The sequence below is a fragment of the Vulpes lagopus genome, chromosome 1 (assembly GCF_018345385.1).
Source record: "Vulpes lagopus strain Blue_001 chromosome 1, ASM1834538v1, whole genome shotgun sequence".
In the NCBI taxonomy this organism is placed as follows: Eukaryota; Metazoa; Chordata; class Mammalia; order Carnivora; family Canidae; genus Vulpes; species Vulpes lagopus.
The window spans coordinates 68,137,815-68,164,705 of NC_054824.1; the positions used below are offsets into that span (position 1 = coordinate 68,137,815).

The window sequence follows — 26,891 nt, forward strand, 5'->3', positions numbered from 1 at the left end:
GGCAGAGACACAGGCAGAGGGAGAAACAGGCTCCCCATGGGGAGCCCGATGTGGGACTCAATCCCAGGATCATGACTTGAGCCAAAGGCAGACGCTCAACCAATGAGCCACCCAGGCATCCCCATACAGTACCTTTTAAATCTGTAATTTAGGTTCCAGATTTTCTATTAAAAATTAACTGCACTGAAATATTATAAATTGTACTTAAGTAACTGGGCTATGAGAGGTTTTTTTTTTTTTTTTTTTTTTTTTTTTTTTTTTTTTTTTTTTTTTTTTATGATAGTCACAGAGAGAGAGAGAGAGGCAGAGACACAGGCAGAGGGAGAAGCAGGCTCCATGCACCGGGAGCCCGACATGGGATTCAATCCCGGGTCTCCAGGATAGCGCCCTGGGCCAAAGGCAGGCGCCAAACTGCTGCGCCACCCAGGGATCCCTATGAGAGTTTATAGCAAAGAGAAATACTGCTATCCAAACTATTAATTATAGTTTAACAGTAAACTCAACATCAGCAGCCACTGCACTTATTATTATCTGACTTGTTCAGGCATCCTCTAGTCTCACTTCTTTCATGGTCCACAAATTCATCATAGGAATAGGAGCTCAGTATGGGAATCAATGATTAGACTACATTTGTCAACTTATTAGTCATGTACGGGGGTGCCTGGGTGGTGCAGTCAGTTGAATGTCTTACTTTTGATTTATGGCTCAGGTCATGATCTCAAAGTCCTGAGATGGAGCCCTGAGGAGGGCTCCATGCTCAATGCAGCGTCTGCTTGTCCCTTTCCCTCTGCCCCCTGCCGCCCTGCTCCTTTGTCTCTCTCTCTCTCTCACAAATAAATAAAATCTTTTTTTTTTAATTTTTATTTATTTATGATAGTCACAGAGAGAGAGAGAGGCAGAGACACAGGCGGAGCGGAGAAGCAGGCTCCATGCACCGGGAGCCCGATGTGGGATTCGATCCCGGATCTCCAGGATCGCGCCCTGGGCCAAAGGCAGGCGCCAAACCACTGCGCCACCCAGGGATCCCATAAATAAATAAAATCTTAAAATCAAAAGTCACACACAGGATTACATTGTAGTAGCTATCCCAAATATCTGGGATTTTTGTGTGTTTTGTGATTGTCGTTTATTTTATTTATTTATTTATTTATGTATTTATTTTGTCATTTAGTTTTTATTTCACAATCATAAACTTAACTCTGCAATCCAGCTAGACTTGGAGGGGAGTAAGGAAAATATGGAATCCATAAAACTGCATTGAAAGCACAAAGATTATAGGATATTTCAAGTAGATGGGAGTGAAAGGGTGCTCTCTTAAGCCACAGAAGGAATGGTCTGGCAGCTTAGATAAAGCACAAGTCAAATTTATTAGATTTGTCCACAGTCAGCAATGGTGATCTTCTTGCTGGTCTTGCCATTCCTGGACCCAAAGTGCTCCATGACTTCGATGATATTCCTGCCCTCTTTTGTCTTGCCAAAGATCACATGCTAGCCATCCAACCCAGTTGGTATTGGTAGTGCAGATGAAAAACTGGAAAGCCTTTGTGCTGGGTCCAGCATTTGGCAAGGACAAGATGCCAGGACCTATGTGCTTCAGGATGAAATTCTCATCATCAAATTTCTCCCTATAGATGGACTTGCTGCCAGTGCCATTATGGTGTGTGAAATCACCACCCTGGCATAGAAATCCTAGAATAATCCTGTGAAAGCAGGAAACTATAATGAAACTCTTTCTCCCCAGTGCTCAGGGCATGAAAGTTCTCTGCTGTTTTTGGAACTTTGTCTGCAAACAGCTCAAAGGAGACAGGACCCAAGGGCTCACCCTCACCAGCAATGTCAAAGAACACCATGGATTCTTGGGGTTGATCAAGGTTGGTTGGTGTGGATGGCTCCAAGGCAGCAGTGTCTACAAGGCTCCAAATGTCTGTTTTAAATTAAAGCACCCATTAAACTATTAATACTTAACCTATAAATACAATTTTATTACCAACTTTATAAATCTGAAATTTTAGAACTATTATTTTTAAGACCTGGCTTATAAACAGTATCTTTTGCAGAAGAGACAAAGAAACTGAATATAAACTATATCAACATGTAAGTGAATTCTACTATGCCCTTGTGGCCAGAAAATTGCATTTTTTTTCTAAAAGGAAGATAGTTATTATTTTTTGGACTTCCTAAGTTTAATTTACAGAACTACAAGCATTTCTGCTTTGAGAAATTTATAGAAAAAATCTTTTAAAAAAAAACCCCTAAACATTAGGCATACTGGTGAAATACTCATCTAATATTAATAATTCACTCTTCAGTAAGAAGTAGAATTCCTCATAGCAAATGCCCCAGAGTTGCCTCACTCAATTACCACAGACATTAAAAACCAAACTGTTAGCTAAATCAGCAAAATATTTTTGTAACCTTACTGACCACCTGTACCTGTAGCTTTATCCTCTGCTGTCTCAATAGGCACCACATTTATCTAAGTAACAATGGATCACATCTGACAGATACTAACACTAAGCTTGTATACTGTCCTGAAAAAGCCTAAAGGTGACATGTGTGCTTGCTGTAGGTATACTGTCCGATGCACATAAAAGCAGATCTAGTTAATGCCCTTTGAGAGCAGGAGAGTTCTCTCCTAACTCTTTGTTAAGTGGCACACTCTTAACTTTTTGTTTATAATGATATTTGAAAAGAAAAAAGATTTATGGCGCAGCGGTTTGGAGCCTGCCTTTGGCCCAGGGCGCGATCCTGGAGACCCGGGATCGAATCCCACATCAGGCTCCCGGTGCATGGAGCCTGCTTCTCGCTCCGCCTGTGTCTCTGCCTCTCTCTCTCTCTCTGTGACTATCATAAATAAATAAAAAATTTAAAAAAAAATTTAAGAAAAAAGATTTATTTATTTATTTGAGAGACAGTATAAGCAGGGGTGGGGCCAAGGGAGAGGGAGAGAGACTCCCCAGCAGACTCTGTGCTCAGTGCAGAGCCTGATACAGGGTTCAATCCCAGGGCCCTGACTGAGATCAGGATGTGAGCTGAAACCAAGAGTCTGACACCCGGCCGACTGGGTACCCTAGGTACCCTTATAATTACCCTTTTTTTTTTTTTTTAAGATTTTTAATTTATTTATTCATAGAGACACACAGAGAGAGAGAAAGGCAGAGACACAGGCAGAGGGAGAAGCAGGCTCCATGCAGGGAGCCTGATGTGGGACTCGATCCTGAGTCTCCAGGATCACACCCCCGGCTGCGGGCGGCGCTAAACCTCTGTGCCACCGGGGCTGCCCTAATTACACTCTTTTTAAAAATTCTGCACCATTGATGGTAAAGGAAGCCCATCAATTCCATTATATGCAGTGCATCTGTAGATTATTGAATGGCAGATATATTGCAGACTAAAAGGGAAAGTCATCCAGTGATATAGTAAGCAATGGTTCAAAATATATGCAAGAACTGGGATCTTTTTAATGTTCCAAAAGCCCTGTTACAGCAGAGGAGTGAAATACACACAGGTCATGGACATCAAAACTAAAGTTTGTGGTTCTACTGTTCAATTTGGGCACGAAGGGATCTGCAGTGGCAAAGGAAGCTCACAGAGAAGAGATAGTCCTCTTGGGCAGAGTCCCTGAGCAAAAATGTGCCTGCAGCTGTCCCTTCAAGAAAGGCTTCTGTTTTCTTGATTACCTGGAATCAGAAGCAAATCAGACATGAGGCAGTGTATGTAATCAATCTGTGGATAGACTTCCCAAGCTCCCAGTCCGCTACCGTGGGCATAGTTGTCTCCAGATACCTGATGTTGCTTCTGCCTACGTGACTGCAAACACAGGGTGGTTGTGTCCTCTTCTGAGTCACAATTAGTTTATGAAATGGCAAAATTATCCCTGCTTATTTCAGGCAATCCATGAGCTAACTTTGGTCCTAGTTAATACAAGTTAACCTGTGCAGTGGCTTCAATGTATGTACATTGCAATGTATATGCAATGGGAGGGGTGTCAACCCCATCTGCAATACTAGGTCATCTTCTCCCTCTAAGCTTATCTTCTTTATCTTTTGTAGAAGCCAAATATGGATCAAGTGTATCAAAAAATGTTGAATGTGGTTTCGCAGGGCCTCTATACTATGTAATCAAATGCCATTTTGGAACTAAATCTGAGCCAGCAGGAAAAGGGCGTTTTGCAAGGATTAATTCAGACAGGTGTATTTTTCTTTCATTAAAAAAAAGGAGGGGGGGGGGGAGAAAAGGGCTTGAACTGCTTGTAAATTCTCATGGAAAAACACAAGCTCACAGTATCCTGCAACCTTTGTCCCAGAGACTGACTTCCCTTCAGGGGTTCAAACAAAGGGACATAATGAAATACTGATGTCTGAATTAGAAAGTAAATAACTTTAATGACCAGGTAACACATCTTTTTGCAATTCAGATGGTTTCCCATTATTTGATTTTGACAAAATTGAATAAACACCTCCAGGAATTGTCAGGTGATGAGTGATTAAAACAAGCTTTGGTGATGATTACTGCAGGGTTTTGGTAAATTATTTGGAAGGAGTTCCAAAAGAACACCAAGAACTATATTACTGTAGCAAAACCCTTTTGGTTCCCATCCACTTGTTTTATATGGGCCAGTTTTCTTGGCCACTACTAAAAAGAAAGAAAGAAAGAGAGAGAGAGAGAGAGAGAGAGAGAGAGAGAGAGAGAGAGAAAGAAAGAAAGAAAGAAAGAAAGAAAGAAAGAAAGAAAGAAAGAAAGAAAGAAATGGAATGATGCAGGACTCTTCGAGAAAAATCACCTACCATTCTAATGAGATGCATTTGCAATAAAATTCCATGTATCAAAAAATGATGCTATACATTATTTTGATTAATCCTGCAATAAGAATACTTGTAACAATAGGTAAGAAAGTGTTTTTTGTTTGTTTGTTTGTTTGTTTGTTTTTGGTAAGAAAATTTTTAAAAGATTTTAAAAGATTATTTATTTATTTTTAAAGATTTTATTTATTTATTCATGAGAGACACAGAGAGAGAGGCAGGCAGAGTCATAGGCAGAGGGAGAAGGCAGGCTCCATGCAAGGAGCCCATTGTGGGACTCGATCCAGGGACTCCAGGATCACGCCCCAGGCCAAAGGCAGATACTAAACCTCTGAGCCACCTAGGGATCCCAAAAATTAAATTTCAATGTAAATGGACATATATGTGGTAGAGAAGTATGACAGGATGATCAATAAAGACTTTTTTTTTTTCATCATAAGTCAACTGGACTTTATTTCCAACTCCAATATTTTGCAGTTATTTTCTTGCCCAGGTGAGATTTTATTCCTGTCTCATACCTTCTTTTTTAATTTAAATTCATTTCATTAACATATAATGTATTATTGGTTTAAGAAGGTCAGTGATTCATTAGTTGCATACAATACCCATTGCTCATTACATCACAGGCCCTCCTTAAAGCCTGTCACCCAGTCACCCCATCTCCCCACCCCTTTCCCCTCCAGCAAGCCTCAATTTGTTTCCTAGAGTTAAGAGTCTCCTATAGGGGGGCGCCTAGGTGACTCAGTGGCTGAGCACCTACCTTCAGCTCCGGTGGTGATCCTGGGGTCAGGTGATTGAGTCCCACATTGGACTCCCGCAGGGAGCCTGCTTCTCCCTGTGTCTAGGTCTCTGCCTCTCTCTCTCTCTCTCTCTCTCTCTCATGAATAAATAAAATCTTTAAAAAAAAGGTGTCTTGGGATCCCTGGGTGGCGCAGCGGTTTCGCGCCTGCCTTTGGCCCAGGGCGCGATGCTGGAGACCCGGATCGAATCCCACGTCAGGCTCCCAGTGCATGGAGCCTGCTTCTCCCTCTGCCTGTCTCTGCCTCTCTCTCTCTCTCTCTGTATGACTATCATAAATAAATAATAAAATAAAATAAAATAAATTAAAAAAAAAAGTGTCTTATGGTTTGTCTCCCTCTCTCATTTGCTCTGGTTTTATTTTTCCCTCCCTTCTCCCATGATCCTCTGTTTTGTTTCTTAAATTCTACATGAGTGAGATCTTATAATAGTTGTCTTTTTTCTAATTGATTTATTTCACTTAGCATAATATCCTCTAATTCCATCCAAGTCATTGCAAATGGCAAGATCTCCTTCTTTCTGATGGCTGAGTAGTATTCCAGTGTGTGTGCGTGTGTCTATGTATGTTTGTGTGTGTGTGTAGACATATATATCTTTATCTATTGATCTGTTGATGGTCGTCTGGGGTCTCCATATAGCTATTGTGGACATTACTGCTATAAACATTGGGGTGCAGGTACCCCTTTGGATCACTACATTTGTATCTTTGGGGTAAATACCTAGTAGTGGAATTGCTGTATCGTAGGGGAGCTCTATTCTCAACTTTCAAGAAAGACTTTAAAGTATAAAATTATATGACTTTAGGATAAGCTTCTGTGACAGTAAAATGGAATAGAATTACAAGTTCAAGGAGAAAAAAAGTAATGTAAAATTTCTTGTAGTTAAAGTAATTTTACTTTTTTTGCTTATATTAATGGATAGATGCGGGTATCAAATTGGCATTCAAAGCTGATGTAACACTTGTATTTCAAAGTGTCAACTTCCTTTCCAATTTGTATGCTTTTATTTAATTTTCTTGCCTAGTGATCCTGGCTGGAACCTCCAGTACAACACCGAATAGAAGTGGTATGAGTGGACATCCTTGTCTTATACCTGATCTTAGGGTGAAGACATTTAATCTCTTACCGTTAGATATGATGTTAGCTGTGGGGTTTTCACAGATGCTCTTTATCAGATTGAGGAGGCACCCTTCTGTTTCTGGTTTGTTGAATGTTTTGCGTGGTGGTAGTTTAAAAGTTATTTCAGGGGATCCCTGGGTGGCGCAGCGGTTTGGTGCCTGCCTTTGGCCCAGGGCGCGATCCTGGAGACCTGGGATCGAGTCCCATGTCGGGCTCCCGGTGCATGGAGCCCTGCTTCTCCCTCTGCCTATGTCCTTGCCTCTCTCTCTCTCTCTCTGTGACTATCATAAATAAATAAAAATATTAAAAAAAAATAATAAAAGTTATTTCAGTGAGTAAGGGTGCAAAATGTTTGGAAGTTAAAGTTGAAGCTCCTTTGATGCTCTAGCCCTGCTATATCCACAGCAACAAGAATAGTCCTGTGCATAGAAGAGGCCCAGCAAACAATTGAGGAGCAAACTTCCCTATCGCTCCCCTGGCATTTTATTCTCCAGTGATTCTATGGTGTCTCTGCTCCCCCTAGCCCCACCCTCCAATACCATGCTGTCTTATCTGGCTGGAGTTTTCTTTCTCCTCTTTCTATTCTCAGCTGGCATCTATTCATGCTCTCCACCGCCGTCCAGGTGTCATCTCATTCAAGAGATGCCTCTCTCCTCATCCTTCCTAGGACCCTGAGCTGAGTGGGCCTCTTTTTTGTGCTCCCATGGTACATTAAGCACTGTGTGAATTATTTATTTATATGTCCATCCCCCACTAAACTAGGTGATATGGTGTGTAGCCAAGAGTGTGGATTCCAGAACCCAACGGCCTATATTCAAAACCCTGCCTCTTCCTTGCTTGCGTGAACTTGGTTGTGCCTCAGTCTCCTCATCTGCCAGAGAGGATGATAATAACACCTATTTTGGGTAGAGTTGTTTTGACAGCTGAGGGACAAATAGTAATTATATGAGTTAGCTATTAAGTCCTAGAGGGCAAGGTGTTGGCTTTTTTCCTTCTCTGCTTCTCACGGCCCTGGCCTGCAGTGGATGCTCAATGAATGTTCATCACGAGGGTGATGTGGTGAGAAGTAATTGAAAGAAAGAAAAGCAAAATGGATTCAACATTGCATTGCAGGTAGAAATCAGAATTCAAGTGCATAAGTCATATTTCTATGTTTTTCCTTTACTGCCTTTGCTCTGAACCTGAGATTGCCAAGCTGGAGAAATTAAATTGCTCTCATTACATACTTCCTCTCCCTGGGGTCCCCTTAGAGAGTCTGGGAGGTTTATGCCTTGCTCAGAAAATAGGGAAAATACTTTCCATCTTCAGTCCGTTTTTTTTTTAACATTTTATTTTATTTTTTTATTCATTTATGATAGTCACAGAGAGAGAGAGAGAGAGAGAGAGAGGCAGAGACATAGACAGAGGGAGAAACAGGCTCCATGCACCGGGAGCCCGACGTGGGATTCGATCCCGGGTCTCCAGGATCGCGCCCTGGGCCAAAGGCAGGCGCCAAACCGCTGCGCCACCCAGGGATCCCAAGTCCGTTGTTTTTATTGTCCAAGGCTGCATGGCTCCATGAACATATTTAGTATAGTGGAGCATCTTTGCCTGGCCTGGCAGCCTCAGAGGGGCACTCTACCTCATGTTGTTTACAATCTTCCTTAAAATATTTGGACATTCACCATTGGAATCAAGGAAAGAGAAGCATAGTCTAGGTGAGGATGTTTTTCCGGTACTTACAGAAACTTAGAAAGAATTCAATGTATCCCTGTTTTGGCAACTCACCTAGAGGGGATGTGTTGTAAAACTTTTTTAATCCATTTCCCTAGGGATGGACTCTTTCTTTCTTTTTTTTTAATTGGCATTTTTAAAGAAATGAATCCACCTTTTCAAAATAAAATACTTGGGCGTATGAAAACTTTTGACAAAGACCAGATAACATTTGTAGATGCTAGTTACTTATAGTTACACCCAGGTGCGGCTTATATTCTAATCTGCAATTCTCAGGCCAGGAATAGTTTGCGAACATTCTAATCAGAAGGTGGCTTCAACAAAGGGGTTCAGAGTCATCAATTACATAAATTCTGCCAACAGCAGCTTTAAAAAAAAATAACATCCATTACACAAATTAATAGGCAACTAATCTCACAAGTGGAAACCTGCTTCTAAAAAAAATAAAAAGAGAAACCTGCTTCTGCTGACACCTCTGGTGTTGATCAGGATTGGAATAGCATAATGAATTATACAAAAGACCCTCTCTCTGGTTCCCTGATGCCTACTCTGCGGGTGACAGAGTCCTGCCTCTGTGATAGTTACCCCATGGGGAGTGGGGGGAGCAGTAAAGCTTTCACACAGTGGCCAGAGCATCCAAAAGGACAGAGACCTCAAAGAATGTACATAGTCACAGGAGCTGTTTTTGTGCCTGCTTGCAAACAAATGTTTGACAAATGTGTGTGTGGGGCAGATTTTAGTCTGCAGCTTTTCATATGCTGGAGTGAGGATGTGAGGCAGACAATTCCTCATCCCTTCAAACTTCGCTGGAAGGTATTGTTAGCAACAAAAAAGAATGCAGAGTTGGATGTGATCAGCTCAGGCCAGCTTGCAACACCTGGCTCTCTCCCCAGAGCACCTCCAGGAAGCAGAGCAAGGGCTCTACCTGCCTCTGGAACCACCGATCTCTGTAACCTCCTCATTGCTAGAGCATCTCCTCTCTCCTCCAACTTTGCTGCTGTGGACAGAGCATCCAAGAGGACAGAGCACTGAGACTGCAAAGAACTCATTTAGTTCCCCACTCCACCAAACCAAAGTTTTTATTCTTTTATCTCTCCTACCTCCTCTCCCCGACCCTTTGCTCCAGCACAGTTTCCTTGTGAAGCTTAAGCTTTTATGGGAAAAAAAAAAAAAGCCAGAAAGGGGATTATCTCCAAGCAGCTTTGGTTCTCAAGCCTTTTCAGGGACCAGGGAGCCCAAAAGGCTGGCTTACTTTGCTTGGAAAGTGCTAGCCACTTTGGGTGTATCATGTAGACTGCCCAGACAGGCTGTGCTGGATATTCTCTGTTTGCCCCTCCAGATGAACCCTCCACCCTTCTCCACCCTCCCTGTGCCCTGGGAGGCTGGCTTGCCCGGACTGCATCACCCAGGCACCCTTGCCTTCTAACTTCCAGGTGGGTTTAGTCAATGGGAGGCACTAGTCTGAGAGGATAAGAGGAGAAAGAAATTGGGAATTTCATTTCCTGCTAGGCAGTGGTTATGTCCTTTTATCTTTTATTATTCATGAGAGACACAGAGAGAGAGAGAAGCAGAGACATAGGCAGAGGGAGAAGCAGTTTCCCCACAGGGAGCCTGATGTGGGACTCGATCCCAGGTCCCCAGGATCAGGCCCTGGGTTGAAGGCAGCGCTAAACCGCTGAACCACCGGGGCTGCCTCGCCTCACTACAATTCTGATATGAGTTGAATTGTGTCCCCTCCCCAACAACAACAGAAAAGATATGTTGGAGTCTTAACCCCTCCCCTCAGTACCTCAGAAATTAACCTTATTCTGAGATAGGGCCTTTACAGAAGTAACCAAGTTAAAGGAGATCCTTAGAATGAGTCCTAATCCAGTATGACCGATGATCTTATGAAAGGAGAAATTTGGACACAGTTTGAGACATACATCAAAGAAACTAGAAAGAGACACAGAGTCCTCCAGAAGCCAAGGAAAGAGGGCAGATCTGTCCCTCGTGGTCCCCAGAAGGACCCAGTCCTATTGACACCTGGATTTCTAGCCTCCAGACCTGTAAGACCATAAATTTTTGTTGTTTAAGCCACCTAATTTGTGGTACTTTGTTTTGGCAACCCTAAGTTGACCAACATAGGTATTATTGGGTTCTGGTTAACACCTACCTCCACCCCTTGTCCCTTTAAGCCTAGGAATGTCAGTCCCTGGATGCCTCACCATCCCTTCTTCATTTCTCTTAACCTTACCCACATCTCAATCCTTTTTTCTTTTTCACATTTCAATCTTTTAATTCAATTCTCTTCGTTTGTTGAACATGCCATGTGTTTCCTGAAACTCAAGCCTAGAATATAATTGTTTTCCCAATATAGTTCACAAAACTATGTAAGATTCTGTTGGGGTTCTCCAATTATGCAGACATCTACTAGGAATCTGCAAAATAAAGCATCTGATACAGTTCCACTTTCTTCTGTTGTCTGTTTCATCTCACAAATACTTTGGTTTTAATTCAGATCAAAACTTTGGACAAAGAATACAAATTTGTGGTAACCAAAGCAGGGAATGTTGGGTTTAATGAAATATATGTCCTAAACCTTAGGTGATCACATTTCAAAAACTTCAAAGACGCATTAGGGAAGATCCAAGGGAGTCTTCATAAATAAGCTCGTGGGGAATGGGATCTTTTCAGAAATTCAATTCTGGCACTGCTTCATTCTCCAAATAATTCTACTTTTGAAAGAACTTGAGCAGGGGTGCCTGGGTGGCTCAGTCAGTTAAATGTCTGCCTTCGGCTCAGGTCATGATCTCAGGGTCCTGGGATCTAGCCCTGCATCAGGGTCCAGGCTCAGTGGGGAGAGTGGGGAGCCTATTTCTCCCCCTGCTGCTTATGCATTCTTTCTCTCTGCCAAATAAATAAATAGAATCTTTAAAAATAAATAAATAAATAAATGAACTTGAGAAAAACAGTTGTGCAAGAGGGATATGCATGTAAGAATGGCCACCACTTGAGGAGGAAGGGTGAAGTCCAGAGTGGCACAAGCCCAGTGAAACTGGGGATGAGAGGGTGGGGAGTGATTTTTAAAGTTACATTTAAAGCAAGAAGCACAAAAAAGGCACAGGCTTTTTTTTTTTTCAAGTTTCTATTTAAATTCCAGTTAATTAACATACAGTGTAACATCAGTTTCCTGCGGAGAATTCAGTGATCCATCACTTGCATGCAACACCCAGTGCTGGGTGCAACACCATCACAAATGCCCTCCTTTTTTAAAATTTAAAAAAATTTTTTTTTATTTTTATTTTTTTACAAATGCCCTCCTTAATACCCATTTCCCATTAACCGCACCCCCCTCCCCTTCAGTGACCTTGTTTGTTCTCTATAGTTAAGAGTCTGTTTCCGGGTTTGCCTCCCCCCCACCCCATGGTCATCTGTTTTGTTTCTTAAAGGCATAGGCTTTAGAAAGGGGGGGTACAAACTAGCTCACGTGAACAATTACACAGAGTTTAGAAAAAGTGTGGAGAATGAAGTAGGCTGAAAGAATGGGGAAAAAAAACAAATGAAAAAAGGGCAAAATGGTCAATTCAGGGAACTTAATCCAGTGAACATGACACCGACTTTGGAAAAATTCTCAAATGGGTTGTTAAATAGTAAGCTCTTAGAGAAAGAAGCAATGATTACTCGGAGCCAGAATAGGTATGATGAATTCATGCCAAGTTAAACGAATTTCCCTTCCGATGAATCTGCAGTAACCTACTTGGGTACTAGCACAGCTTCACGTTGTCCCTCTCACTGTTTTCTCTCTCTCGTCCAGAACTTTCTCATAAACTGCACATCACTTATTCTTTGATTAGACAGATATTTAAGCCCCTTAAGTGCTGGATACTATGCGAGGCACTGAGGATCAAGGAAAATCCAGGAAAGGAATCAAGGAAAATTCAAAACAGTGTCCCTACCCTCATAGAGTTTACTTTCTGGTGGAGAGTACTTTGCCAATCTGGGACTTTTTCTCAGCCACCGCAGCTTTCCTGTCTTTTCTAAATCACACGAGGTTTTTCCCAAGCTAGTGGACTCCTCAGGTTCCAGGGGTTCACTGTCTGCCCCAGCTCCCCTTTTGTTCTCAAGTAGAGTGGAGAGGAAACTGGGATGCAGTTTTCCTTGGCCAACAGGTGCTGTCCTCTTTGGCAATATGTCCAGAAATGTTATCATTCAGGTTCCATGCAACAGATATTAATTATCTAAATTTTGAATTTGGCAAACCTGCATTTCTGGCCTCACATGCCACTTGATCCACTTCAGTCATTACCAGCCCCCGCCCCCACCTTAGGTTTCTAAACCTGTGCCTTTTTGCTCAATTGATTTTCTCATTCAGAAATGCCTAACATCTCCTTCTCCATCTATGGAAACCCTTACACATTTCCCAAGACCCACTTCAAAAGCTGCCTCCTCCCTGGCTGGATTTAATTATTTACTTTGCTCAATAAAATCCCGCCCAAGTCCCCATGCTTCACTTGCGCAGTACTATTATACTTTCATCTTCCCTTCTTAGTCAATTAATTACTTGTCCGTCTTCCCCATAGAGTCTAACTTCTTTCAGGGCAAAGGTCTTCAGAGCTGCCACCCTGTCCAGCTTTAGTGCTTTACAACAGGGGTTGGCCTAAGCCAAGAGGGATTGAAATAGTTGAAAAGGATCAACAGAAGAATAGTATTTCATGACACGTGAAAATTACACGAAATGCAAATGTCAGGGACCATAAATAAAGCTTTATTGGAACACAGCCCCTATTTTCTATTTTCCTTTTGAGCTCCAGGGGCAGAACTGAGTAGCTGAGAAAGAGATCCTATGGCCCACAAGCCATAATGTACTATATGGCCCTTTACAGAAAAACTTGGCTAACCTTGTTTTATGATACGGGTTTGATGATTGAATCTTTGCATCGGGACATCAAGATTGAGTACACATCCCCTTCAATTTTTAGTTTCTTTGTATGGTGGAGGTAATATTTTGCTTTTAGGTTGTCATAAATATCAAATGAGGTAATTCGCTTACAAAAGTATAAAGACATCCTAGGAGATAACTGTATTTCTCATGTACTGAAAAGATGAAGTGTTAAAATGAGAAAACGCTGTTTTTATTCTCCCCCTTCCTTCCCTTACAGCCTTCGTATAAACTCGAAATTTCAAAAGAAAAACACACTTTTAAAGTTTTCACTTTTAGAGTGAGGAGGAGGGTCACAGGCTCCCTCTTTCCAGTCTTCTGCGTCGCTCCAACTTTTCCTTCTTCCTCATTTACAATCCCCCACCTTCCTTCTTTTCTTTCTCTTCTTTCTTTTTCCTTCCTTCCTCTCTCCTTTCTTCTTTCTTTCTTTCTTTCTTTCTTTCTTTCTTTCTTTCTTTCTTTTTCTTTCTTTCTCTTTCTTTCTCTCTCTCTCTCTCTTTCTCTCTTTCTTTCTTCTTTCCTCTCTTTCCCTCTAGTATCTCAACACACCCTCGCGAGAGCTCAGCGAAGAAACTGGGGCAGGCCTGACCAAATCCATTTTACAGACCAGGAAACTGAGGCGGACTCCGGGTGGCTGCGGAGCACTGACTCAGCACACAGGGAACCCTCAAAGCCACGCGGTCCTTCTCTCCTCAGCGGCAGCCGCCCCGCCGGCGGAACGAACCCGACCCCGCCAGGCTTCCAAGCCGGTTCTCCGCACCTGTGCGGCATTCACAGCGGCGTTCTTCCCTCCGCCCCGCCCCCGGTCCCTTACAGCCCCCCCTCTCCTGGCGAGCAGGTGGTAGGCTCCGCGCTCACCGCGCAGGCGCGCGCCGTCGTGGGGCCGGGGCGGGGCGGGGCCTGGAGGGCGGGGTGTGCGCCGGCTGGGTTTTGGGCCGCGGCGGGAGCGGGAGTCACCGCCACTCGAGTGCGCAGGCGCCTGGCGGTTACCGGTCTCGCCATGGAGCGGAAAGGTGAGCGGTGGAGCGGCCTCTGCCACGAGGGGCAACGGCCGGCGGGGCGAGGTCCGGGTCGGCGCTGGAGCCCCTCCTAACCGCCGCGGTCCAGTCCAGTCCCCGGGCGTGCGGCGCCCCGCCGCTGAGGTGGCGCCGCCCCTCACCCCCCGCCTCTGGGCGGCCGGTCCGCGCCCCTCAGCCCCGGCGTCCTTCCGCGCCGGCAGCCCTCGCCCCTTGTTCCCCGCCAGGCCGGCCTGCGTCCTGGGGCCGCTGCAGGGCCCGACGCCCGGCGACCCGGGCAGACCCTGGCCCGCCGGCCCCCTGACCCGGCCCGGGCCCCCGCCGGCGCCCCCAGCCTGGGCGCTGCTGTGCACCCGGGGGGCCGCCCGCCGCCGCGGCCGCTCGGCCGAAGCCGCGGCGCTCGCCCCGGAGCCGCCCTTCAGGCAGGCCCCGCACCCGGGCCTCGCGCCCCTGCTGGGTCTCCGCCCTCACCTTGGTCGCCTCCTTTCCTCCACGGTCGCCCTTCATCCATCCCTCTCTCCTGCAGTGCTTGCGCTCCAGGCCCGAAAGAAAAGGACCAAGGCCAAGAAGGACAAAGCCCAAAGGAAGTGAGTCTCGTACCTTCTTTGGATTTCCTCCCGCACCTCCTGCCCTCTGGTTTCACCTCTTGAACGTGCGCCGGGTTGGGGCGCCCCGCGGCCGCATGGCCTCGGAGTGGCCCCGGAGGGTCGCGCCTCCTGAACCGTGTGGAACGGAGCTGGTGTTGCTGAGGGCCGGGCCTGGGTCTCAGCGGCGCCGGGCCTGCTGGACAGGGCTGTCGGAGGAGGACCGGAGTCCGTCCGGTTTCTTAGCTCCCCAGCTCCCCCAGAGTTTGGGCCTCCCGGCGGGGCTGGTTAATCCTGATCAGTTTGTGGACTGTGGTCTCTTCCCTGCCTGCTTCCCGGTGTCCTAACTGGACCCCTAAGTCAGCACGGTAGGCCGTTGGGAAGTTCGTAAGTGAATTTTCCGCATTGGGGTCTGCCCGCCGCACGCCGTCTTTTGTAGACGAGGGCATGGCGCTTTCCCCTGGCTTAGTGGACTTCCTGAGCCTGCCCGGCGCATCGCCTCCCTGCGGCGTGCGGGCGGACCACCGAGTACACAGCCGGCGTCTGGTGCTGCTGCTCTTCTCTCCAAACCCTAAGTCCTCGCGCTCGGTGCGGATCCCTGCTGGAGTGGGCCTCACAGTAGTGACGGGAGAGTCCTTTAGCCACACCGCTGGTGAATCTGGTTTGGGGTGTTAAGTGCCTCGAGTCCGGTTTTATCAGCAGGATGCGTAACCGTGGTTTAGCGCTACTGTGGGAAACAACAAAAGTTGGTCACATCTGAGAAACGCCCGGTAGAGGGCTCCTGCCAGCGAGGCTTAGTCTAAAGAACTTTAGCTCAAACCAGCGTTTACTTGCCGGGTGTCCTGAAAGTTGTCTTTTAGACAATTTGGATTGAAGGGGGGAAATGCATTATTTTCTTGACCCTTTTCCATTTACTTGTTGAATACAACTTCATTCTTGAGCTGGTAAAAGGAGCAGTTGCTGAGGTTTTCCTAGGTTACCTTTCTGAATATTACCACATGCGGGGTGTGTGTGTAAGTGTGGGTCTTGGTGGCTACCTAATGTTTGAGATGAGCACGTAATGACTTTTATCAATGTAGCTAATGTGGTAGGTGACCTCACCGCTTGCTCCATTTCTGTCAACTGTCTTACGAAATTTTTTATTTTGTAAGGTGCTTGGTAGGTAACCTGTGCATTTAAGTGTGAGTTTATCTACATGTGTTTGTGTGGGTTTGCCTCTTGATTATATACATATGGATTATTCCAAAACTAGTTTTTATTTTATTTTATTTATTTATGATAGTCATCACAGAGAGAGAGAGAGAGAGAGAGGCAGAGACATAGGCAGAAGGAGAAGCAGGCTCCATGCACCGGGAGCCCGATGTGGGATTCGATCCTGGGTCTAAGGCAGGCGCTAAACCGCTGCACCACCCAGGGATCCCCCAAAACTAGTTTTTAATCCCAGATTGGTTTAATGGAAATAGCTGAGGAGCTAACCTGGTTCTTGTCTCCAGTGGGAATGTAAATGTTACATTTTTTTTGTATGTGCCTTAGTTTTGTTATTCCCTCTGGAGCTGATATGAATGTAATAAAACGTTTTATTTTCTGAGGTAGGGAGATGGTAATTTTATTATTTTCTGTATTGTTTAGGAATGATGTGTCCTGGTCTCTCCACATGGAAATTAATTTTGTATTAACCTGAATAACCTGTCATTTGGGAGGAAAATATACCTAGGTGATATTCATTCATTCATTCAACGTGGGGCTTGAACTTACCACCCTGAGATCAAGAGTCGCATGCTTTACCAACTGAGCCAGCCAAGCACCCTGATAATATATTTTTAGCACCAGATATTCATTACTTTTGGATTATCTATTTAGACATATGCTTTATTTCTAAAGCCAAATATAGGTGTTTTGGATTATCTGTTACTCCTTCCTTCACTGCTGGATAATTTGTGTTCATTATTTACATTCACAAAAGCAAGTGAATAGCACAGATAATTTAGCAGTTGTTTTACTGTATATTTCATCTTGTACAGGTTCTATGTAAATGAAACTTTATGTAAATGAATCACCCTTGTTTACTTGTAGTTTCAGAGGTGCTTTATTTTTGTCTTCAGTTAATAGTTTTTCTTGACAATTTTACCTTTTTTATTTTTTAAGTAGCTGAAATGTCTAATTAACTTGGTTAGAATACTGTGTCAGAAGTTCAAGCCCCCACCTAACTCAAGTAACTTGACTTTGCTCCCTGACTTCTGACTGCATTCTGGATTTCCAGTCATTTTGCAAAGGCAAGCTAAGATTAGTATCTAATCTAGTTGGTTACTAGATTAGTCAGGGAGAAGGTCTGAGAAAGAAGTATGCCATAAATTTGGTCTTCATAGTGAGTCAGATGTGGTTTGAATTATGATTTTGCCACTTTTAGCAATCTGACCTTGGAAAATTTAGTTAAGGAAATGGTCTTCTATGTTGTTATGACTGGTAGTTTAATCATGGCAAAAACTGATTAAAAAGTTACAGAAGTTAAGCGTTTATTTATTTTTTATTTTTTTAAGATTTTATTTATTTATTCATGAGAGATACAGAGAGAGGGAGAGGCAGAGACACACAGGCAGAGGGAGAAGCAGGCTCCATGGAGGGAGCCGGACACTTGGGACTCCATCCCGCGTCTCCAGGATCCCGCCCCGGGCTGAAGGTGGCGCTAAACCGCTGAGCCACCCTGGCTGCCCAAGTTAAGCATTTAAATGAAGAATTTTAGAAAACAGGAGTACAACTGTAACCACATCTTAGTAATTTAGCCAGTCATGGTGTGGTACCAGTGGAAAGGATTTCAGTCTACTAATTTTGTAGATCTTAAAACTAGAACCTACATACATGAAATAATATGTCCATGGAGCTGGAGCTGTTTGTAGTCGGATCAGAACTGGGATCCAGGGCTCCTACCTTCCAGGTCAGTGCTCTCTAGTATTTATTTCCTTTGGGTTCTTTCACTGTGCTGAAAGATTGGACTTTGGGGATTTCTAGTCTTATTTTGAAGAATTTTGTCTCCATTTCACTTTTTCAGACACTGTACTCTTCTTTACCAACATATATCTGGGTCTGATATATCTATCCTAAAGGCTTCCAAGTGACATTGCTGTCTCCAAGTGACAGTTCCTTTTGATACGTCTGGGAGGACAAACAAGGTAGAAACTGAGCAAACTGGGTCTTCTTAATAAAGTACCTCAGGATGCCTGGGGTAAAGTTTTAAGTACCCTTTCATGGCCTACTGGCTAAAAGGGCACAATTCTCTGTTGTCTTTTGGTCATTTGGTTTTCAGTATATATACACTAATAGGTGTGTGCTTTTATCTGCCATAAGCTTTTATAATTTAACACATTTTATGTTTGCTTTTGGCATTATTTCTATGGAACATAATTCCAGAATGGATTTCTTATCTAATAATTGTATTACTTAGCTTAGGATGTTTGGACAGTAATTTTTAATTTCTTTGCAGTTAAAGAACTTCATGGGTTTAGTATAAATTTTGTAGTAAAATTATTTGACCTGGAGAAGTGATTTTGCTTATATTTGATCTATGGAGTCAAAGGAGAGATGGCTTTATTTCCTGATTTTCCAAAAAAATGAAAACAATTTTTTAAACTAATTGTTACATTGAAAATTAAGAAGAAAAGATGGGGACACCTGGGTGGCTCAAGTGGTTGGCAGTCCTCTGCCTTCGGCTCTGGGCGTGATCCTGGGGCTCCCTGCAGGGAGTCTGCTTCTCTCTCTGCCTATATCTCTGCCTTTCTCTCTGTCTCTCATGAATAAATAAATCTTAAAAAAAAAAAAAAAAAAGAAAAGATGGTTGAAAATGTCTAACATTTTTATCCAGTTAGTAGAGTACATAAACTTGAAACATTTTTTTTTAAAATTAAATTGTTTTGGATGCTTTTTACACTTAACAATGTACCTTGGATCAGTTCTTTATAGTATAGCCTTACTATTTTTTTTAAAGTCTGCCTCTTTCATGAGGCTTAGAAATGATTGTGTGTGGGGCACCTGGGTGGCTCAGCTGGTTAAGCAAGCCTCCGATTCTTGATCTCAGCTCAGGGCTTACAGGTCTTGATTCCTTTTATTTTTTTAAGATTTTATTTATTTATTCATGAGAGACACAGAGAAGCAGAGACACAGGCAGAGAGAGAAGCAGGCTCCATGTAGGGAGCCTGATGTACGACTCAATCCTGGGATTCCAGGATCACGCCCTGAGCCTAAGGCAGGCGCTAAACTGCTGACCTAGCTACTCAGGGATCCCCACAGGTCTTGATTTCAAAGTCGTGAGTTCAAGCCCTGCGTTGGGTTCCAGGCTGGGCATGGAGCCTGCTTAAAAAAATTTTAAAAAGAAGAATAAATGATTCTGTATCATGACACAGTGAGTAGCTTCATCTAGGATTTCATCATTCTGTTAATTGGATATATCATTATTTATATTAGCGCCTATTAATAAACATTATATTTTTAAAGATTTGTTATTTATTCATGAGAGACACACAGAGAGAGGGAGAGGCAGTGTCAGTGACACAGTGCCTGTGTCAGGGAGAAGCAGGCTCCACGTAGGGACCCCGATGTGGGACTCGATCCCAGGACTCCAGGATCATGCCCTGGGCTGAAGGCAGGCACTAAACGGCTGAGCCACCCACGGATCCCAAACATATATTATTCATATACTCAAGACAAAAATGGAATCATTGGGTATACTTTTTTCCCCAGCTACCATAGCATTAAATATTCCACATCCTTTTCAGTGTTCTAGTATACGTTGTTTCTAGTTCTTCACAATTCACAGTGAAGATGAATAAGCTTTTGGATAGCCATTGCTCATGTCAGTGATTATTTACTTAGGATAAATTTTTAGAAATGGTATTACTGGTATGTACATTTCAAAGGTTTTTAAATTTGGGGCGCCTGGGTGGCTTAGTTAAGCATCGGCTTAACTAAGCTTCGGCTCAGGACCAAACCCCGAGTCGGGCTCTCTGCTCATCGAGGTGTCTGTTTCTTTCTCTCTCTCTAACTCTCCCTATTTCTCGTGCTCTTTCTCACAAATGAATAAATAATAAAGGTTTTAAAATTTATGTCATCAACATAAATTTATACATAAATTTATAAGGTTTTTAAATTTATGTCATCAACATAAATTTATAAATAAATTTATAAAAAAAATTATAAATAAATTTTCTCCAGAGACATTAACTAGTTTAATTAGGAATTAACGGGATCCCTGGGTGGCGCAACGGTTTGGCGCCTACCTTTGGCCCAGGGCGCGATCCTGGAGACCCGGGATCAAGTCCCACGTCGGGCTCCCGGTGCATGGAGCCTGCTTCTCCCTCTGCCTGTGTCTCTGCCTCTCTCTCTCTGTCTGTGACTATCATAAATAAAAATTTAAAAAAAAAAAATTTAATTAGGAATTAACTAGCTGAATTTTCCTAGTCATTAAACAAATAATTTTTGAACATCTCCCATATCCCAAGCAGTTTTCCATCCCTGTAATATGTCAGTGAAGGAAGAGCATCTTTGTCCTTGGAAACTTTATTTTCATGGAGGTGGGGGCAGAGAATAAACAATGTACATAATAAGTAAATTACGTGGCATGTAAGGCAATAAGTTGGAAAAATAGAGGAAGATAAGGCAAGTTGAGAAGTGGAGAGGAGGGTGCAGTTTAAAATAGGGTAATTGAAGCCATACTGAGAAGATAACACCATGTAGGGAATGAAGGAAGACTGTCCCAAGCAAAGGGTTGGAAGTGGGAATATTCTTGCACATCCTGCTTGGCCAGTAGAACTGGGCAGTGTTACTTAAAAAGTTTCCCAGATTTGGGGATCCCTGGGTGGCGCAGCGGTTTGGCGCCGGCCTTTGGCCCAGGGCGCGATCCTGGAGACTCGGGGTCGAATCCCACATCGGGTTCCCGGTGCATGGAGCCTGCCTTCTCCCTCTGCCTGTGTCTCTGCCTCTCTCTCTCTCTCTTTCTCTCTCTGTAACTATCATAAAAAAAAAAAAAGTTTCCCAGATTTGGTAATTGATAAGGTATCTTGTTATAATTTCTGTTACAATAAGGTGGGCCATTTCTGAGATGTATTTATTGGCCTGCTCCTATCTTTTACGCATTTTTATATTGGATTGTTGATCATTTTCTTGATCTTAAGAGCTGTTTGTTAAGAATATACCTTTTGTCATGTGGCAGATTTATATTTCTCAGAATGTTGATAGCCTTTCTGATTTCATTTATAGTGTGTTTTTTACATACATTGATTTTTTTTTTAAATGTGGCAAATCTGTCTTTTTTTTTTTTTTTAATTTTGTGTATTTATTCATTCATGAGAGACACACAGAGAGGCAGAGACATGGGCAGAGGGAGAAGCAGGCTGCATGCAGGGATCTCCAGGATCACACCCCAGGTTGAAGATGGCACTGAACCGCTCGCTGAGCCACCTGGGCTGCCCAGTCAGTTTTAAATTACACCATTTTATGTACCACATAGGAAAAATACTACCACTTAAACTGATCATTCACTGTAAGATGCATCTTGATTTCAGACATATGGGTATGGTTGGGAGACCTATTTGTGTTTGAATTTGTGAAATGCAATACTTCCAATGAAGGGCTTGGCAGCATTTTGTCTTTTTAAAAGCTTTATGGGGATCCCTGGGTGGCGCAGCAGTTTGGCGCCTGCCTTTGGCCCAGGGCGCGATCCTGGAGACCCGGGATCGAATCCCACATCAGGCTCCCAGTGCATGGAGCCTGCTTCTCCCTCCGCCTGTGTCTCTGCCTCTCTCTCTCTCTCTGTGACTATCATAAATAAAATAAAAAATTTAAAAAAAAAATTTAAAAGCTTTATGGGGATCCCTGGGTGGCGCAGCGGTTTGGCGTCTGCCTTTGGCCCAGGGTGTGATCCTGGAGACCCGGGATCGAATCCCACGTCAGGCTCCCGGTGCATGGAGCCTGCTTCTCCCTCTGCCTATGTCTCTGCCTCTCTCTCTCTCTCTCTCTCTCTCTCTCTCTGTGTGTGTGACTATCATAAATAAAAAAATAAAAAAAAAATAAAAGCTTTATGGTGGAAATTTTCAAATGTATACAAACAAGAAAATGGCAAAAAAAACCCTTGTGTAACCATCTCAACTTTAACAGTTACCAACTATGGCTACTGTTTGATCCTTATTCCCTTCTACTCCCCCTCTTTATTTTATTTTATTTTTTAATTAATTAATTAATGATTATTTATTTATTCATGAGAGACACAGAGAGAGAGAGGCACAGACACAGGCAGAGAGGGAGAAGCAGGCTCCATGCAGGGAGCCCGACATGGGACTTGATCCCGGGTCTCCAGGATCAGGCCTTGGGCTGAAGGCAGCGCTAAACCGCTGAGCCACCCAGGCTGCCCCCCTATTTTATTTTATTTTATTTTATTTTATTTATTATTTCATTTTATTTTTTATTTTATTTTTTATTATTGTATTTTATTTATTTTTTTTCCTCTATTTTAAAGCAAACCCCAGACATCATATCATTATGTAAGATACAGACTCTTAATTTTATTCTTCTTTTTTTTTTTTATTTGACAGAGCACAAACAAGAGGAGTGGCAGGGAGAGGGAGAAGCAGGCTCTCAGCTGAGCAGAGAGCCTGATGGGGGCTCAATCTCAGGACCCTGGGATCATGACCTGAGCCCACGGCAGTTGCTTTACTGACTGAGGCACCTAGGCACCCCAACTCTTTAATTTTCTAAACATAGCTACAGTATTATTTTCACACTTAAAAATTTTGAACCATGGTCTTTTTTTTTTCCCCCAAAGATTTTATTTATTTATTCATGAGAGAAGGCAGAGACATAGGCAGAGGGAGAAGCAGGCTCCCTGTAGGGAGCCCGTTGTGGGACTTGATCCCAGAACTCCGAGATCATGCCCTGAGTCGAAGGCAGATACTCAACCGCTGAGCCACCAAAGTATTAATATCAAATATCCAGTCAGGGTTCAAATTTTAATTTTGTTTGAATCAGGATTCATAAGGTCATTCATTATATTGCTATTTGAAAAGTCTCGGTCTTTTTTTTGTTTTTTTAAGATTTTATTCATTTATTCATGAGAGAGAGAGAGGCAGAGACACAGGCAGAGGGAGAAGCAGGCTCCTTGCAGGGAGCCTGACATGGGACTCGATCCTGGCTCTCCAGGATCATGCCCTGGGCAGAAGGCGGCGCTAAACCGCTGAGCCACCTGGGCTGCCCTCTCTTGGTCTTTTTATCTATAGGTTCTTCATGGTTTTTTTTTTTTTCCCCCTGCCATCTTGTTTTTGCTAGACTGCTTCATAGATGATGATGTATATACTCCTACTAGGAAACACCTGCTGTCTGGTTAACTTTTTGTAATGTTAGTGACCACTGGTTATTGCCTAGATCTGTTTTATTTAGGGTTGCAAAGTGTTAATATTCTGTTCTTAATTTATTAATTGTATTTTTCTGTAAAGAGAAACTTTATCTCCTCTCTTTGGTTACCCAGAGAGACACTTCATATATGTAAGACGCAGGGTATATATTTGATAATTTCTGGTTTTCATATAATTAGAGTCCTAGCATCCTCCATAGTGATCAATAAAGATTTATTTATTTTTTTAATATTTTATTTATTTATTCATAAGGGGAGGGGCAGGCCCCATGCAGGGAGCCCAATGTGGGATTCGATCCTGGGTCTCCAAGATCATGCCCTGGGCAGAAGGCGGCGCCAAACCACTGAGCCACCGGGGCTGCCCTATTTTATTTTTTTTTAAGATTTTATTTATTCATGAGAGGCACAGAGAAAGAGAGAGAGAGAGGCAGAGACACAGGCAGAGGGAGAAGCAGGCTTTATGCAGGGAGCTGGACCTGGAACTCCATCCCAGGTCTCCAGGATCACACCCTGGGCTGAAGGGGGCGCTAAACCGCTGAGCCATCCGGGCTGCCCTAAAGATTTATTTTAACATAAACTCAACAGATTTAAACATTTGTATTTCAATCCATTGTAGTTGTTTTTTTTTTTTTCCTGGTACAACTTTATGGAGGTACAATTTACATACCATGAAATTCACCTGTTTTACATGTATAATTTAGTGGTTTTTAGTTTGGTTAGAGTTGTGTAACTATCACCATGATCTAATAAATTTGAAACATTTAAATCACCCCATAAAGAAACCTGTACCCATTAGCAGTCACTCCTCATTACCCCGTAACAGTATTCTACCTCCAACCGTAGGCACTGACTAATCCACTTTGTGTCCCTAAATTTGCCTAGTCTGGACAGTTCATATAAATGGAATCATACTAGTAAGTGGTCTTTTATTTATTCATGACAGAGAGAGAGAGAGAGGCAGAGACACCGGCAGAGGGAGAAGCAGGCCCCATGCAGAGAGCTTGATCTAGGACTGGATCCTGGGTCCCCAGGATCACACCTTGGGCTGAAGGCGATGCTAAACCTCTGAGTCACCCAGGTTGCCCAGTATTAATGTATTTTGTAGCATGTATAGTTATTTTTAGTGATTGTCCCTTCTTTGGCCAGTTGGAGTCCCTTTGCAATGGCCTAGCCCCAAAGTCCATTTGACTCAGTCAAAGGCATCTTTGATAACTTTTTTGCTATCTGGTATGACAATTTGTTCATATTTACCTTGTGGTACATTTTCTGCCTAGACCAGGAAATAGCCCTTTCTCTGAGAAGCTTTTTAGTGGGAAATGGCTTTTCAATATCACAATCTCGGCACTTCATGACTAACTCAGTAGGAAGAAGCACTTTGTTTCTAGGCCTTATTTGTGATTGGAGCTAGAAAATAAGTTGTGTTTTTTTCTTTTTTTAAAAAAAAATCATGAGTTCATGTTATACTTAAAAATCAAAATAAATGACCCAGGGACTTTTTCCTTAATCTTTGATTTTACATCTCCAGTCTCTAACAATGAAAACCCCTAGTTTTCAACAGTATCAACATGATTAACTTGTTTTCCTTTTCCCATAGTATAAATACAAAATAGTCTCAGAATGACAATGCCAAATCTACCACCAGCAATATGATTATTGAGGAAAGCTAATGGTTTGTTGTTGTTTTATTGTTTTAAACCTTAGGGTATATTTGCCTAAGGGTATAGTCAAATGGCTGAGTTTTTTTTTTTTTTTTAAGATTTTATTTATTTATTAATGAGAGACACCGAGAGAGAGAGAGAGAGAGAGAGAGAGAGAGAGAGAGAGAGAGGCAGAGACGGAGGCAAAGAGAAGCAGGCTCCTTGCAGGGAGACCTCGATCCCGGGTCTCCAGGATCGTGCCCTGGGCCGAAGTCAGGCACCAAAACCGCTGAACCACCCAGGCGTCCCAAATTAACTGAGTTTTAAAGTTACTTGGGCCAGTTCCTTCCTGTGTAATTATGTTAACACAGATTTGTCATTTTACATCATCTTCGGCATTTTTTTTTCTTTTAAAGATTCCAAGTCTTACAGAATTTGGGTCACCTGTGTTCTTAATTTAAAATGAATATTGTGGGCAGCCCGGGTGGCCAAGCGGTTTAGCGCCGCCTTCAGCCCAGGGACTGATTCTGGAGACTCAGGATCGAGTCCCACTTTGGGCTACCTGCATGGAACCTGCTTCTCCCTCTGCCTGTGTCTCTGCCTTTCTCTCGGTGTCTCTCATGAATAAATAAAATCTTTAAAAAATAATGATAAAAACAAAATTAATGTTGTATGTAATTTGTAATTGTGTTGATTTATTTTTAAAATGTGGCTTAGAAGCATACTCTGAGTAAGCCAAAAGAGGATAGTGATTATTAGAATGTGTGGAGTAGGCCTCCTCCTTTATATCTGAAGAAGAAAAGACTTTTTAGCACTCACTTGTCCTGTGAGATGAGCCCAGTGTAACCAGATCTTCAGATTTTGTTTTTTCTTTTTTAAATATTTTATTTATTTATGAGAGACACAGAGAGGCAGAGACATAGGCAGAGGGAGAAGCAGGCTCCCTGTGGGCAGCCCAATGTGGGACTCAATCCTGGGACTCCTGGATCAATGTGGGACTCAGGATACCCTCAGCCGAAGGCAGAAGCTCAACCACTAAGCCACCCAGATGTCCCATCTTCAGATTTTTCAAGAGACTCTGGAAATCTTTGTTTTCGTGTGATTCTCCAGGTTATTTGTTTATAGCTATTTTGATTATTTTTTTCTTTTTCAATCATTGTAAACAAAAGTTCAGGGGCAGAATTTGGCTTCTAGTTTGGAGTTTGTAATCTCTGCCGTAGATTCTGAACAGGATGAGGGTTAGGCCTTAATAGGCCTAATTAATAGGCTTAATGCTATCTCAAGTACCCTTTCCTAAAGTTAGAGTAGGCACAATTGTGGAGGAGCCCTGTGGTTCTGTGTACTCTTGCTGGAGAATTAACTTTGGGAACTTGAAAGAACCCCATGATACCAGCTGTATAGACTGGAGTATATATATAGTTTTTCAACTCATTTGACAAAATGATTTCAGAAAGTTATCAGAAGCCACAAAGTAAGTTAAATATACTTTGTTCCTTTTCAGAGAAAATTCGTATCACTGGACACAAAAGTCAGTTGGCAGGAGCTAGCTAAATAAAAATCATGTTCGGGGGATCCCTGGGTGCTCAGTGGTTTGGCGCCTGCTTTTGGCCCAGGGCGAGATTCTGGAGCCCCGGGATCAAGACCCGCATCGGGTTCCCTGCATGGAGCCTGCTCCCTCTGCCTGTGTCTCTGCCTCTCTCTCTCTCTCTCTCTCTCTCTCTCTCTCTCTCTCTCTCTCTCTCTCTCTCTCTCACAAATAAATAAATCTTTAAAAGAAAGAAAAGAAAAAAATAAAAATCATGTTCATTTGTCATGATGTGCTTTCAGTTGTATAGATGAAGATTAAAGTCAGGTGTAATGTGTTGCTCTTGGATAATATGTTTATTGGTGGCTTAACTACTTTGGACAAT

General features: G+C 43.0%; 1 protein-coding gene and 1 pseudogene across 1 annotated transcript in view; one reads left to right on the top strand and one right to left on the bottom strand.

The window, feature by feature from the left end:
- Positions 1-1,368: 1,368 nt before the first annotated feature.
- On the bottom strand, positions 1,369-3,209 carry LOC121493780 (annotated as a pseudogene).
- An 11,045-nt stretch (positions 3,210-14,254) lies between these two features.
- The window catches only part of SRPK1 (SRSF protein kinase 1), an 89,497-nt gene continuing 76,860 nt past the window's right edge, over positions 14,255-26,891 (top strand). The window contains 2 exon segments of the mRNA XM_041760023.1: positions 14,255-14,430; positions 14,432-14,955. Coding sequence (XP_041615957.1) covers positions 14,353-14,430; positions 14,432-14,955 — 602 coding nt within the window. The 5' untranslated portion in view covers positions 14,255-14,352.